The 16628-nt window shown below is 38.3% G+C and overlaps 1 protein-coding gene across 1 annotated transcript in view; it reads left to right on the forward strand.

Annotated features, from left to right (window-relative positions):
- LOC133641514 (membrane-bound transcription factor site-1 protease-like) overlaps nucleotides 1-16628 on the forward strand; it is a 47574-nt gene that overhangs the window by 22594 nt on the left and 8352 nt on the right. Inside the window, exons 11-16 of the mRNA XM_062035296.1 lie at nucleotides 1105-1266; nucleotides 14370-14514; nucleotides 14651-14839; nucleotides 14969-15141; nucleotides 15213-15328; nucleotides 15406-15562. Coding sequence (XP_061891280.1) covers nucleotides 1105-1266; nucleotides 14370-14514; nucleotides 14651-14839; nucleotides 14969-15141; nucleotides 15213-15328; nucleotides 15406-15562 — 942 coding nt within the window. The remainder of the gene's footprint in view (nucleotides 1-1104; nucleotides 1267-14369; nucleotides 14515-14650; nucleotides 14840-14968; nucleotides 15142-15212; nucleotides 15329-15405; nucleotides 15563-16628) is intronic.

Consider the following 16628-nt stretch of genomic DNA (forward strand, 5'->3'; position numbering starts at 1 on the left):
GCTTTGTGCTATGTTAACCAGGGGTCTCCGACACACGCACCGGCACGCACTTTAATGTGGAAATTTGATGTTAGTGCAGCCCGCGAGTTTTGAATGAATGGCGCTTGATAGCGTCATACTTGCCAACCGTCTCATTTTTCCCGGGAGACTCCCGAATACCAGAGCGTGATGACACTGCATTTGGCGCCCTCTACAGCCTGCCCTAACAGTGTACCTGCTCGACCACACGTAGAATGCAGTTTCAGCTTGGTCACGTAAGTGACAGCAAGGCGTACTAACTCAGCAGCCACACATCTTACACTGACGGTACCAATACCCAGAATCCCATGCAGCCCTAACTCTTCCGCTCAACCAATGCACGGAGAGGGGGGGGGGGTTGATGTGTGGGGGGATTTGGTGGTAGCGGGGGTGTATAATGTAGACCGGAAGACTTAGGGCTGCATGGGATTCTGGGTAATGGTTGTGTTGTGTTTATGTTGTGTTACGGTGGGATGTTCTCCAGAAATGTGTTTTTCATTCTTTTTTGGTGTGGGTTCACAGTGTGGCGCATATTTGTAACGTAACAATGTTAAAGTTGTTTGATAGGGCTACCGTCAGTGTAAGCTGTGTGGCTGATGAGTAAGTATGCTTTGCTGTCTCCTGTGTGTGCAAGTAATAACAACATGCAACATGTGGCTGGACTGGCACGCTGTATGTAAATGCTGTAGAGGACAATTACTGCAGTGCAATTAGGGCACGCCCTTTATTTAGTATTAAGAGTGTAAATAAGATTATTTTTTCCCTGGGAGTAATCTATGAGAGACACTGAGATCCATAAGTCTCCTGGGAAAATCGGGGGGGTCGGCATGTATGTAGCCGAGCCGCATCAGAGTGGTCAAGGAGCCGCATGCGGCTCCGGAGCCGCGGGTTGCCGACCCCTGCACTAAGTAATGTGAAAGATTCTGGTGTCAGTTGTTAATGATCTAGCGTGTGATGTAACACCCAACTCTCTAGTGATTAACACACTTGCAATTTTTCATTTTTAACATAACATAACATACCTTGAATCTGACACCATATGAGTTTATTTGTACACTGACCCTACTCCGCCTCATCTTCCTCCAGCACTGTGCTGAATCGGAAGTTGGTGAACCCAGCCTCCATGAAACAGGCTCTGATTGCCTCGGCCCGCAGGCTGCCAGGGGTCAATATGTTTGAGCAGGGCCATGGGAAACTGGACCTGATCAGAGCTTACCAGATCCTTAACAGCTACAGACCTCAGGCCAGGTAAGGCCTGTGGGCTTATTACTACATACACTGACTGCACATACATCACACTTGGCAATCTGTGTTGTGCTTGGGCACACTTAATACCCAAAGTCCAGTTAGTTTGACCAGTGTGTGTGTGCGTGCTCTTATCTACAGTCGTGGTCAAAAGTTTACATACACTTGTAAAGAACATAATGTCATGGCTGTCTTGAGTTTCCAATAATTTCTCCAACTCTTATTTTTTTTGTGATAGAGTGATTGGAGCACATACTTGTTTGTCACAAAAAACATTCATGAAGTTTGGTTCTTTTATAAGTTTATTATGGGTCTACTGAAAATGTGACCAAATCTGCTGGGTCAAAAGTATACATACAGAGATGTTAATATTTGGTTACATGTCCCCTGGCAAGTTTCACTGCAATAAGGCGCTTCTGGCGAGCTTCTGGTTGAATTTTTGACCACTCCTCTTGACAAAATTGGTGCAGTTCAGCTAAATTTGTTGGTTTTCTGACATGGACTTGTTTCTTCTGCATTGTCCACATGTTCTCAATGGGGTTTAAGTCAGGACTTTGAGAAGGCCATTCTAAAACCTTAATTCTAGCCTGATTTAGCCATTCCTTTACCACTTTTGACGTGTGTTTGGGGTCATTGTCCTGTTGGAACACCCAACTGCGCCCAAGACCCAACCTCCGGGCTGATGATTTTAGGTTGTTCTGAAGAATTTTGAGGTAATCCTCCTTTTTCATTGTCCCATTTGCTCTCTGTAAAGCACCAATTCCATTGGCAGCAAAACAGGCCCAGAGCATAATACTACCACCACCATGCTTGACGGTAGCCATGGTGTTTCTGGCATTAAAGGTCTCACCTTTTCTCTTCCAAACATATTGCTGGGTATTGTGGCTAAACAGCTCAAATTTTGTTTCATCTGACCACTGAACTTTTCTCTAGAAGGTCTTATCTTTGTCCATGTGATCAGCAGCAAACTTTAGACAAGCCTTAAGGTGTTGCTTCTGGAGCAAGGGCTTCCTTCTTGCACGGTAGCCCCTCAGTCCATGGCGATACAAAACACGCTTAACTGTGGGCACTGACACCTGTGTTCCAGCAGCTTCCAATTTATTGCAGACCTGCTTTTTGGTGGTTCTCGGTTGACTCTTGATCATCCTGACCAATTTTCTCTCAGCAGCAGATGATAGCTTGCGTTTTCTTCCTGATTGTGACATGGACAAAACTGTGCCATACACTTTATACTTACGAACAATTGTCTGCACAGTTGCTCTTGGGACTTTAAGCTGCTTTGAAATGGCTCCAAGTGACTTTCCTGACTTGTTCAAGTCAACGATTCGTTTTTTCAGATCTGTGCTGAGTTCCTTTGACTTTCCCAATGTCGCATTTGTAACTGAGTGTAATGACTGCATCACATGAGCCCTATGTGAATGGTCTCAGGGTAGGGCTGGGCGATATGGCCTTTTATTAATATCTCAATATTTTTATGCCATGTCACGATACACGATATATATCTCAATATTTTGCCTTAGCCTTGAATGAACACTTGATGCATATAATAACAGCAGAATGATGATTCTATGTGTCTACATTAAAACATTCTTGTTCATACTTCATTAATATATGCTTATTTTAAACTTTCATGCAGAGAGGGATATCACAACTAAGTCAATTTACCAAAACTGTATTTATTAAACAGTTATTAAGCAGTGGCACAAACATTCATGTCATTTCCAAAACAGAAAGTGCAAGATTGTCAGAGACATTTTAAAACAATCTATGAGTGCACTGTTGTGCATGATGTCACTAAGATGACATATCAAAACAACACTAAATTAAAGTGCACTTTTTGTACAGAACGCCACTACAATAGTTTAAAACAAATAAAATGCACTTTTGTACATGATGTCACACAAGATATTTCAATAAGTGTCAAATAAAAATGAGCTGTATAATAGGAAATCAAATAGTGTATGTCCTTCGCTATGTGGTAGGTTACTGCGGACTAGGGCTGCAACTAACGATTAATTTGATAATCGATTAATCTGTCGATTATAAATTCGGTTAATCGATTAATAATCGGATAAAAGAGACAAACTACATTTCTATCCTTTCCAGTATTTTATTGAAAAAAAAACAGCATACTGGCACCATGTTGTGGACATTGGGGGTGCAGCATACACCAATAATAACAGAAATGTAACTCATCAGAACTGAATCAGATATTGTACACGTTTATGTTGTGAATAATAAAGGATTCATTTTAGGCTGCCTCTGAATAATAGCATGAAATATTCCAGCACCTTCATAACGTTTAGTTATACTAAAGCGTCACTCAAATCTAAATATATTTATATAGCTTTATCAGCCCGGCTACATTGATCCATTATGAAACCAACCTGAGATATTTCTGTCCGTTACGTTTATTTCGAAATTGGTAACCGTGCGTTTTCTCTCTCAAAACGGAGTCAAATGTGCCGGAGACACAATATCAGCCCCGCGTTGCAACAAAGGCATAACTTTAACGTTACTCACAAAAAAGCTGAACTCATGAATGCTTGTTGCCACTATGGACTTAAAAAGTTACGTACTGTGAGTTCTTCCCTTCATCCATGGCTCCAACATGTTTCTTCTTCATGTGCTCCTGAAGCAATGTTGTACTTCCGTGCCATTTTGCAGGAAACGGTCTTCTTTGAAGTTGTCAGAAAAATTGTATTTAAATTATCAAAAAACTTTCCATTGTGAGTTTCCAATGAACAGACAAGAAGCTGTCTTTGCTGCACCAAGCCAACTGCTCGGAAGATTCCGCTGTGTACGATGGAATCATCCATTGTCCTCAAAAACCTGCCAAAGCTGAATCCACGACAAGCCCAAGCCCGAGGGATCTTCTTCTTTTGTCTTCTAATGTGACCGAAAACAAGGACTGTTTACATACTACCCATTCTTGTTGAGACAGGTGTTGTTGCGTAAACATTGAACATCTAAATAAAAGAGAGGACAAAAACCTTTTTCGTCAGAGCGTGGTGCAAGACTGTACAGAGAAGTACAGTGGCCATGTCTCTCCTCAATTGAGTCCAAATTTAATTCTGTCTCTGTTTGATTCCTTGCCTTTTGTCTTGTTTAATAGATGTCATCAGTGTTTGAACCTGACATCAAATTGGTCCTTCGAGCCGGATCCAATACGTTTTGACGATTCCAGCAAGAGTGAGTGAAACCAGAAAGACCATGGCAACCAAATCCTGATTGAGGAACTGCTTTTCTTCATTTTGGCTGGAATTTGAAAAACTGACGGTAGTCCGAGGACAAGAGGAAGTAACGCAGAGAGCAGTGAGTACGTTTTAAGAGAAAGAAACGACTAAGAAAAAGCGTGTGACTGAGGGTTACGACGCATATACAAACCCTGTAAATCCTAGGCTCTAACAGGTAAAAAGGCCAATACTGCAGGATGTCGGGGTCCGCGAAAACAGGAATACCCGAAATATTTGAAACACTAAATTCTAAAACTCGAAATAAGATAAGCTAAAACTGAAGAGGAAGAGGCCAAAATACTGCAGGTAAACGGGACCGCGAAAACTGGAACATCCGTAATCCATAAAACAACATACTGGGGGAGGCGGAGCCTACATTCATTTGAAATATCTCAAAGCCATTATCTGAGGGCGACGGCGTCCAAGCAGACCTAAAAAGGTCTATTCAGAAAAAAAATGAATTTTTGTCCGTAAACAACAATAACCTGGAGGGGGTCGGACTCCTACATGAAACATTGAAAATTTTCAGAATACCATAACACTGAAAAGTATGCATGAACGTCAGAGTGTGTGGGAGTAATCGCCATTAGGCTATCACTCCATATTAAAGTTGTGAGAAGTAAATAGTGGCTTACTGTGGAAGCTTTAGGCAAGACACCTCTAATGGGGAATCATCTCCAATAGAAGCGTCGTGTACCACTGTAATAATTTAAACCACTATCTTACAACAAAGAGAAAAGTAATCCTTATAAGTTCGGCTCTGTAGGGGACGACGGATTACTCCAAATTCTCAAAATGGAAAGAGGGACACAAAAAAACGCAGACCTGATATGGTCTATTACGGGGGTCGGCAACCCAAAATGTTGAAAGAGCCATACTGGACCAAAAATACAAAAACAAATCTGTCTGGAGCCGCAAAAAAATAAAAGCCATATTACATGTGTCATGAGATATACATTTAATTAAGAGGACTTAAAGGAAACTAAATGACCTCAAATATAGCTACAAATGAGGCATAATGATGTAATATGTACATATCGCTAGCCTAAATAGCATGTTAGCATCGATTAGCTTGCAGTCATGCAGTGACCAAATATGTCTGATTAGCACTCCACACAAGTCAATAACATCAACAAAACTCACCTTTGTGCACTCATGCACAACGTTAAAAGTGTGGTGGACAAAATGAGACAGAAAAAGAAGTGGCATAAAACACGTCCTAGAAAGTCGGAGAAAGTTATACATGTAAACAAACTATACGGTGAGTTCAAGGACCGCCAAAATTAGTAGGACAAAACGGCGCTCGCCGAATACTCAAATCAGTGAAGCATGTTTAATATAAACAGTGTGATTTATAACAATTAGGGAGGTTTGTGTCATGTTTGTCCTCCTACAGGAACCATACTAAAACAAAAAAATAGATTTTTTTCCCCTCATCTTTTTCCATTCTTCATACATTTTTGAAAAATCTCCAGAGAGCCACTAGGGCGGCGCTAAAGAGCCGCATGCGGCTCTAGAGCCGCGGGTTGCCGACCCCTGGTCTATTAGAATCTATTGTAACCAAAATAGGAGACATCCAAATCTCCAAAGACCACACGAAAAGACAAAGAAATTGATCAGAGGGATGATGAAGACATACTAAATTATGAGGACTTAAGTAAACAAACAGCGAGTAAATCAGAGATAATACTATAAACATAGGCTAAAGAAATCACATTTTTGTGTGACACCGGAGCATGTAAAGTTAAAGAAGTTAAAGTGCCAATGATTGTCACACACACACTACGTGTGGCAAAATTATTCTCTGCATTTGACCCATCACCCATGATCACACACTGGGGGGTGAGGGGAGCATGTAGAGAATAAAATGACTGCTAGGTTTAGCAATAGTATCAGATCATGAAGGAGGAATGAAAAATAGATGGTAAAATTGAGATTGAGTGTGGAGAGAGAGAGAGAGAGAGAGAGAGAGAGAAAAATAAAATAGGAAAAATCTCAAAGTGCTAAAATGAGATAAAAGTAAAAAATAGATGAAGAAATGGGAAAAAATCAATAAGAAGAATTAATGCAAAATGGAATAAACTAATGCTTACGACAGAGATAATGGGGGGTATTGAAATAAGATATGAAGGAAATGTAGACTGAAGATATACATGTATGTTTGGATATATAAAGAGCGCTTTTATATATACAAATATATATATGTATAATTAAATAATGGAACAAATAAAAACCTAGATTAATAACTATAATAAGAGTTGATATGTATAGCATGATAAAGTGGGTTACATGTTCATTAACTGAGGAAAAAGGAGAAGAAAAAAAGGGGGAAAAAAAGAGAAAAGCTCAAGTGTTGCTGACCTTTGCCCTTCGGAGTGCACTCATGCACTCACACACCACCTTGTGTGTGCGTGTGTGTGTGGGAATTGGGGGAGGTGTGAAAATGAATTTATTACATGAAAGTTTAAAGTAGGTTTAACTTTGAAGTGTAGTATAACATTCTTAGGTTGGATTATGTTTCAGACATTTGCAACACCATACATCTGAGTGTTGAGCTAAAATAAGATGATGACATAACATAGAATAAATAAGGAGGTATGGCAATCAGGAAAACTATCAGCTAGCGATAGACAACTGTTTGCTTTGAATATTGGTGAATAATAATTGCAAATAAAAAATATAAACAATGGGAAGAATGTAAATTCAGAGTGTAAAAGTATAGATTAAGTGGCGTATGGACATTTTAGTGAGTTTAAAACGTTACTTAAAAAATACATAAAGTAAGATGTATAACATTTGAATTAGGAGAAAAATAACATTAGCGTTATTAAATAATCTACATAGTGAAAGACACAAAATAAGCAAAATAAAAGTCCAATTATGCAAAAGAGAAGTAAAGGATCTAGGACGTTCTCTAAACAGAGATGGACGCACTATTGTGGAAAATAGAAAAACAAAGTACGACAAGTACAAAAACCACAAACAAAGAAGCAAATTAGGTAATTTTTAGGATTAACCAATTATTGTAGAAGTTGGATACCAAATTATGATGAAATAGTAGCTCTTTTAAGTAAATTAATGAAAAATGTAATCATCTGTAGAGTGGAATTCAGAAGCTCAAACAGCATTCTGTGAAATGAAAATAGAACAGAATGTGCGATTGTTACAGTAACGAAAGTTTTGAATGCAAGCGGCAGAACTAGAAGCATTAATAGAAGCATGTAAAGTAATGAAAGATCAAAAGGTCAAATATATATAAATATAGCCAAAATATAGGAATGATAAAGTTTAATTCGTATAAAAAAGAAAGAGAAAAAGAAAGAATGGAAGCAGTACAGCTACCAGCTAAAATAGCAATATGCAAATGTGCAGCACACACCAAAGGAACAGACACAGTATCAATAGGAAATGTGTTTGCTGACAAAACAGCAAAACAAGCATTGTCCTGAGGTTCCATGCACATCTAAACAAAGGCAAAATAATGCATATTGGATGATAAACAGTTTGAAAAATGCATGTAAAAAGAAAAATAGACTTTATAAGGATTTTATCAAATCAAGAACAGAGAATGCTGAAAAACGTTATAAGAACTACAAAAACAAGTTGACCAATATATTGAGACAAGCAAAAAGGGAATATTACAGAAGAAGGTTGTATAAAAATAAAAATAACATAAAGGCTACATGGAATATTTTGAATAAAGCAATAGGGAATAGGAAAAGGCGAACAGAACTACCTACATATTTAAAGATAATATGTTAATTGAAAACAAAGATGAAATTGTCAATGAATTAAATCAATTCTTTGTAAATGTAGGACCTAGCTTAGTAAACGAAATACCAAGAGCTAATGATAAATCAGGGGATGTCTGGAAAAGGGAATATAGGGTTATGCAGTCAATGTTTCTTAGTGAGATGACTTGAAAATCTTAGCCGATAATATTAAAAAGGAAATGGATAAACTAAAATTGTGGTTTGATGTAAATAAATTATCTTTAAACTTGGAAAAGACTAAATTTATAGTATTCAGTAATAAAAGAAAGATAGAAGTTAGTTTATGCATAAACAATGTGAAAATTGAGAAGTTTTCTGAAATCAGATTTCTTGGGGTCATCTTAAATGAAAAGTTGACATGGGAAGCTCATATTGCATGTGAAAAATAAGGTATCTAAAAGCCTATTTATTTTGAACAAGGTTAAATAATACAATGAGAACGTAATATTGCTCAATCATTCTATCTTATTTCAATTATTGTGCAGAAATATGGGGAAATACATATCACAGCAACATAATGCCTTTATTTCTTTCGCAGAAAAGAGCAATTCGTATAATTTTTACAGTATGAAATAAAGACCACACAAATGCACTCTTCATTAAGTCAGGATTATTAAAACTAAAAGACAATGTAGAATAGCATACTCTATTAGTGATGTTCAAAGCTAGAAATAAAGTTCTTCCGAAGGACTTATAAAAGTTACTTGTGTTCACATCTGAGGATGAGAACCACAGAAGGCCGTATGATTTTAAACTAAATAAGAGTGCCAACACATTTGAACCAAATGTGCCTGTCTGTTGCTGGTGTGAAAGCATATAATTCTCTAGACAAAGACTTAAAAAGCTGCAAGAATATTTTTGAATTTAAAAAGAGTTGTGTCATTTTGACAATGCTTAAACGAATATTAAAAGTATTTTGGAGTCAGGGTGTTGGTAGAGGTAATAGTGATAAAGTCATCTAAAATAATTTGTGTTAAAAAAGGGTCAGATAAATATAAGAATAGTATTCTTCCATCTATTCATTTCTGAACATGGAAATGTATAAAAAAAACAAAACAATGAAAGTGTCAATTGTATATGGCTTGTATATATGCATTTTCATGAAAGGAATACAAATAAATGATGAGGATGATGATGAACAAAGAAGACATCTATGTATGTCCAGACAATAAACCAATCTTACAAAGAAAAATCGGTATAAGTGAGCAGCAATATTGAGCCAAGGTTGAACGCATGGCTCAACAGGAGGGATATGAATATCGTCATACAGAAGTACTATACTTCCTATAGTTTAATTCGTATAAAAAAATTTAAAAAAAAAAAAAAATTTCGTATACGACATCTAGGCTTGGATTTTAATTAAACTAAATATGAGTGAAGGAGAACATTATTGTCTGGTCATAGTAGATGCATTTTCAAAGTGGGTAGAAATATTTCCTAAAGGAAAAGCAGATGTTCTAACAGTAGCAAAAGCATTATGCAAAGAGATAATATCAAGATATGATATAACTAAATCTATACAGTAACAATGGACCTTATTTTGTAAATCAATTGATCAAGAAAATAGAATCATTATTCCACATTGATAGCAAAAATCACTGTGCTTATCATCCACAAAGCGCAGGATTAGTGGAAAGGACAAACGGGAATAAAAAGACAGACTAAAGAAATGTATGGAAAAAACAAAACGTCCATGAACAATGTATAGATTTATTAAAAATGTACAGTACATGAACATTACAAGTACAACAAGACTCAGACCATTTGAAATACTATTTGAAAGACCTTATCAGCTACCAAAATTTTGAAAAATCAATGAAAAGGAAACATGAGCATTCTCCAAGGGGGGAGAGATTGTAAATAACTTAAAAAGCAGTAACGATAGTGGAAAGACCAAGCTGAGTCCACTTAGCACATGGTAAAAAGGTCACATAATGGGAAAAGTATTTGGGATTGTATTTACATTGTAAAAATGTCATATAATGAAAAAAGTATTTGGGATTGTAGTTGTGTTATCAAAGGGACATGTTAACTAGCACACTACAAATTCCACTGTGACAAGTTGTAAGCATACCATTTGATGGTGTGTCAAAGTTTGATAATAATTGGTTCCTGTTTTGGTAATTAATTTGTTCCTTATGGCGGAGCAAGTGGAAAAGGCTACAAAAACTGATTGTGTTGTATGTATAAGCCCAGAAAATTACTCAAAATGAGTCAAAAAAGTTGAATTGAAGTAATGAGCAAAACAAAATTGACCTTGTAGCTAAAGAGACAAAGCAGAAACCAATATTTGATAAATATGTGAAAAAAGCTAATTATACCTGCATTAACATGCAAGGCTCTGTACAACAGTTAGGAAACGTATCATCAGATAACTGCATACACATAGTAAATGTATCAATATTTGTACAAGAATTGTTAACACGCCTGAACAGTTTGATATCTGAACATTGGAAAATAACTAGACATGATGTAAACTGGCAAAGTGTTGTAGATCCAACCTATATTAATGGGTGTCCAAAGAAGTATATCTGACGACTATAAATTGGTAAATCAAGTTGCAGCTGGATTTGAATCATACGTCTACTGGTGGTGTACGATTAACAGGAATGTTGACAGAATAAGCTACGTCCACTACAACGTACAGAGATTGTAAAATTACACAGGCCAAGACTTGAACCCGTCGCTAATCAACTCGCCGCCACCTGCCTTATGGCTTTTCAAAACCGTATGACGCTAAACATGGCGGAAAAGGGCGTGTGCGCAATATTTGGCGAACAGTGTTGCATGTTCGTACCAAACTGCACTGATGCAGAAAGTAGCCCGACCAAAGCACCGGAAGGCCTGCACGCCCTTAACGGTAAACTGAAAGAGCATTCAGGCATAGATACATCTATGTAGGAGGGGTGGTTGGACGTGTTTGGCAAATACAAGTCTTTGGTATCTGGTAACTATGGCCGTGTTCAGCAATACTGATGTTGTGTGGATGTTGTTGTTTTCCCTGTCTGTGTTCTCTGTTTAACCGTCTGATTACCACAGCGATTAGCCCAGCAGATGATAAAGCTGTTCAGATGTACTTCCTAGTGGACGACAAGGAAGCTGAATCTGAAGACAAGGATACCTACCAGGATGGTGTTCCTGATTTATTTCCAGAAATGTCATAATTATGAGGAAAAAATGGATGCTAAATTCTGAGTGTAAACATAACTTTGTCGTAGGAAAATATAAGCATTAACTGAAAATTGCAAGAAGACGTTATTGGGGATAAGAAGATTATGGAGAAGTTAATTGATAAACAGGAGGGAAATGTCAGAAAAATTGGATTTAAATTATCAAAAAACTTTCCATTGTGAGTTTCCAATGAAAAGAAAAGAAGCTGTCTCTGCTGCACCAAGCCAGCTGCTCGGAAGATTCCGCTGTGTACGATGGAATCAGACGGGAGGGGTCATCCATTGTCCTCCAAAACCTGCCAAAGCTGAATCCACGACAAGCCCAAGCCCGAGGGATCTTCTTCTTTTGTCTTCTAATGTGACCGAAAACAAGGACTGTTTACATACTACCCATTCCTGTTGAGACAGGTGTTGTTGCGTAAACATTGAACATCTAAAAAAAAGAGAGGACGAAAACCTTCTTCGTCAGAGCGTGGTGCAAGACTGTACAGAGAAGTACAGTGGCCATGTCTCTCCTCAATTGAGTCCAAATTTAATTCTGTCTCTGTTTGATTCCTTGCCTTTTGTCTTGTTTAATAGATGTCATCAGTGTTTGAACCTGACAGAAGTCTTTAAAGTAAAGTGTTCCCACACTTTTGACGACTTAGGTCGTACACTTTTCTCCATTGAAGCAATAACCTCAAGATGTTTCTCCGCTAAACTATCGGTAGTGTTTTCCTGCGCCATTTTTCAAATTTTTCCAGCAAAGGAGACGGCGTCGTCACGTGAGCTGCACATGACACATCATTGGCTAGCTTACGCCACCTCATGAGACGTAGCCTAACCGCCGCCCTGGCGCTGTTTTGTACTGTTTTTGTACTTATTTTGATTATTGTGTCTCAGCTGTTTGTAAATATTGCAGTTTATAAATAAAGGTTTATAAAAATAAAAATAACCAAAAAAAAATTTAAAAAAAAAGACTCCGCGCATGCGCATAGCATAGTTCCAACGAATCGATGACTAAATTAATCGCCAACTATTTTGGTAATCGATTTTAATCGATTTAATCGATTAGTTGTTGCAGCCCTACTGCTGACCTTATCTCCTTCTGTTGTGGACTATTTTTTTCATACGGTGTTGATCTGGAAATAGTTGTTTCGGCATTTTGTTGGTGTGGCACCGAACAGAGATATTGACATGCGGAGTTTCAAGCACTCCTTATTGTCTGGCGGGTGACTTTTCAAATGATGCTACACATTAGCAGTGGTGCTACTTTTTGTAGCAACGCTTTTGCCGCATAATTGTTCGACATCTTCCCGCTTGTAGCCAAACCACCGCTAGACGATGAACCTCGTGCTGTTTTTCTCGGGAATTCATTCTTCCTTCATTTGTTACCAGATTCGCACCTTCTCTCTCTCGTATTACAACCCGCACCGTTAGCATCACAGCTAATGTTACCATGTCCCTACCTGTCTGCTCCGCGAGAGTGTGTGATGTTGCACATGTGATCTATGTAAGAAGGTGCGCTTGTTTTAAGTCTCTGTGAGAAGGAGAGACCAGAAAGAGTGGGAAACGCATGCAGTTTAATGCCCGCAGCTAAAAGCAACTGCGTGAGAACGTATACTCGAATATCACGAGTCAAATGTGACACACACATTTTCTATATCGCACAGAGACAAACCCGCGATATATCGAGTATATCGATATATCGCCCAGCCCTAGCTCAGGGAAGTCAACAGGTGTCGTCAATCAATCATTTACATGAAGTTAAGAGGCCATTCCATGAAGCTAACTTGATTTAATTGTAACTTTTCTACATCACCAAAATTGATAATGTATGTTGCTGTATGTATACTTTTGACCCAGCAGATTTGGTCACATTTTCAGTAGACCCACAATAAATTCATAAAAGAACCAAACTTAATGAGTGTATTTTGTGACAAACAAGTATGTCTATCACAAAAAAATAAGAGATGTAGAAATTATTGGAAACTCAAGACAGCCATGACATTATGTTCTTCACAAGTGTATGTAAACTTTTGACCACAACTTTATATGAAAGAAATATGTGTGTGTGTATATATCCATCCATCCATTTTCTACCGCTTGTCTCTTTTGGGGTCGCGGGGGGTGCTGGAGCCTATCTCAGCTGAAGGCGGGGTACACCCTGGACAAGTCGCCACCTCATCGCAGGGCCAACACAGATAGACAGACAACATTCACACTCACATTCACACACTAGGGCCAATTTAGTGTTGCCAATCAACCTATCCCCAGGTGTATGTCTTTGGAGGTGGGAGGAAGCCGGAGTACCCGGAGGGAACCCACGCAGTCACGGGGAGAACATGCAAACTCCACATATATATATATATATATATACATATATATGACATACATACATCGATATATACACACACATATATATATATATATATACACACATACATACATCGATATATACACACACACATATATATATATGTATATATATATAGACATACATACATAGATATACACGCACACACACATATATATATATATATATATATATATATATATACATACATCGATATACACACATATATATATACTTGTATGTGTGTGTGTGTGTATATATATATATATATATATGTGTGTGTGTATACAGATGTATGTATATATATATATATATACACACACACACACGTATATAAATAAATACAGATATATGTATATATATATGTATCCAATATTGAGGTGGCGACTTGTCCAGGGGTCCAGGGTGTACCCAGCCTTCCGCTCATGTGCAGCTGAGATAGGCTCCAGCAACCTCCGCGACCCCGAACGGGACAAGTGGTAGAAAATGGATAGATGGATGGATGTATACTATATACATATATATATATATATACTGTATATATATACACACACACATCTACAAACAATAACAGTTCCTTGTCTTCTGGAAGTCTTTCTCCTAGCTACATCGACCTGACAGAGTGTCCATACATGTGGCCTTACTGTTCTCAGCCCATTTACTATGGAGGAATGCCCACCATCGTTAATGTCACTATTCTTAATGGCATGGCAGTCACCGGCAGGATTGTGGACAAGGTGAACACAATCATCACTCTTCACTCACAATCATCTAATTTACATTCACTGCCATTTAAGTGACTGTTTAAGAAGCCAAATGGACTAGTTTTTTCATTATCTGGGTTTGCTTAATGATATTGTCTCTCTCATTCAGCCTATTTGGCAGCCCTACCTTCCTCAGAATGGAGACCATATCGACGTGGCAGTCTCGTACTCACCAGTGTTATGGCCGTGGGCTGGCTACCTGGCTGTGTCTATCTCTGTTGCCAAGAAAGCAGCATCATGGGAAGGGATTGCCCAAGGTCATGTAGTGGTGACAGTGGCATCACCGGCAGAGAATGATGTAAGTTTGTGCAAAATTACATCTTTTTGTAATTCATACACCTAATGTTCCTGTCAATCTGCTAGTAAAAATGTAAAAGCAGTGCCTGTCATGTAGCTGTATTAATATCTACCTATCACTTTTTATCAGTCTGAAGTGGAAGGAGAACTGACCTCAACAGTGAAACTGCCCATCAAAGTGAAGATTGTCCCAACACCTCCACGCAGTAAAAGGGTTCTGTGGGACCAGTACCACAACCTGCGTTACCCCCCAGGCTACTTTCCCAGAGATAACCTTCGCATGAAGAATGACCCACTTGACTGGTACGTGTCTGCTAATTTAGTTGGTACCTGTGTAATGCAGCCTTGTAAGGTGCTGTTCAATATATTTCCAGGAATGGTGACCACATTCACACAAACTTCAGAGACATGTACCAGCACCTCAGAAGCATGGGATACTTTGTTGAAGTGTTAGGAGCACCAATCACCTGTTTTGATGCCAGCCAGTATGGTATGAATGCAGATCATCAACACCGTTTGGGTAAAAGTTACAAAAAGACAAAAGTACATTGACTTTTGTCCATGTAGGCACATTGCTGATGGTCGACAGCGAGGAGGAGTATTTTCCTGAAGAGATCACCAAGCTGAGGAGGGATATTGACAATGGGCTTTCACTCATCATCTTCAGCGACTGGTACAACACCTCTGTCATGAGGAAGGTCAAATTCTACGATGAAAACACCAGGTACTTTCTACTTTCTTTGTATTGCTGATTGTCTCTAGAAGTGTTTCGCAAAAGCATTATAGAAACACTTTTTTCGCATTTAGAAGTCACTTAAACACTGAACTGGCCGGGCGCCAATGCATGACAACTAGGGCAGACAGGCTCGGAGAGAACCACATGCCCGATCAATGTCGAGTGGGCAATAAGGACGTTACATTTGAGCGATCACCCGCTGCCTTCGTCTTCTATTGACATCACGGCAACAGCGGGGGCTGCATTATCTTACACAAAGTGGAGAATTACGGCTCATGATGCAAAACACTCTTAAATGGAAAATACCTACAAGTCGCGAATGTATTTTGCCGAAATTTGAGAAATATTGCTTTTATTTTGGAAACACAGCTTCTGTCTGTAGCATTGTGAACACTGGAATACAATATTTGTAGTGAAAAATAATGGTTCTCTTCAAGAGTCTTGTACTTTGTATTCTTACACAGTTCACGTATCAGCTTAGTAAGATTAGCTGCACTGCTCACATTTTGTAATAGCTGCAAAATGTCCTATATTGTCAGATTTTGAGCTACTCGTGCAGAGCAAACATTTACTCACATCTCCTTGCTGCACCATTCATTGCCTTTCTGGTATTTAAGGGATTACACACAGTTTAAAAATAGCATCCCCAGCTTTAAAGGGATATACTTAGTAATCCAAATTTGGTTGAATGGCATTGGCGACTCATTCAAGAGCTGAGCTATTCTTTAGAGATGCATTTTCTAGCAATATCAACCATACTAACCTTGTAAAACTTGTTCCATAAAATTAGAGCTGCCAAAAATAACGAGTTAATTCATGTGATCTAACAAAAAATGTGCATTAATCATACAGTGCAGTGGTTCTCAAACTTTTTTGACTAATAACCACCTCAGAAAACACTTGGCTTTACTAGTACAAACATAATGACCAAAATAAACTACACTGGTGTAAATTCATTAAAAACAAGGCAGAGGTTTTATATAACAAGTACATTTAATATTTTTGGCCTGTGTAACCAACGGCGCAGGGTCTTATACAAGCAGTGATCAGATCA

The sequence above is a fragment of the Entelurus aequoreus genome, linkage group LG24 (genome assembly GCF_033978785.1).
Source record: "Entelurus aequoreus isolate RoL-2023_Sb linkage group LG24, RoL_Eaeq_v1.1, whole genome shotgun sequence".
Taxonomy (NCBI): Eukaryota; Metazoa; Chordata; class Actinopteri; order Syngnathiformes; family Syngnathidae; genus Entelurus; species Entelurus aequoreus.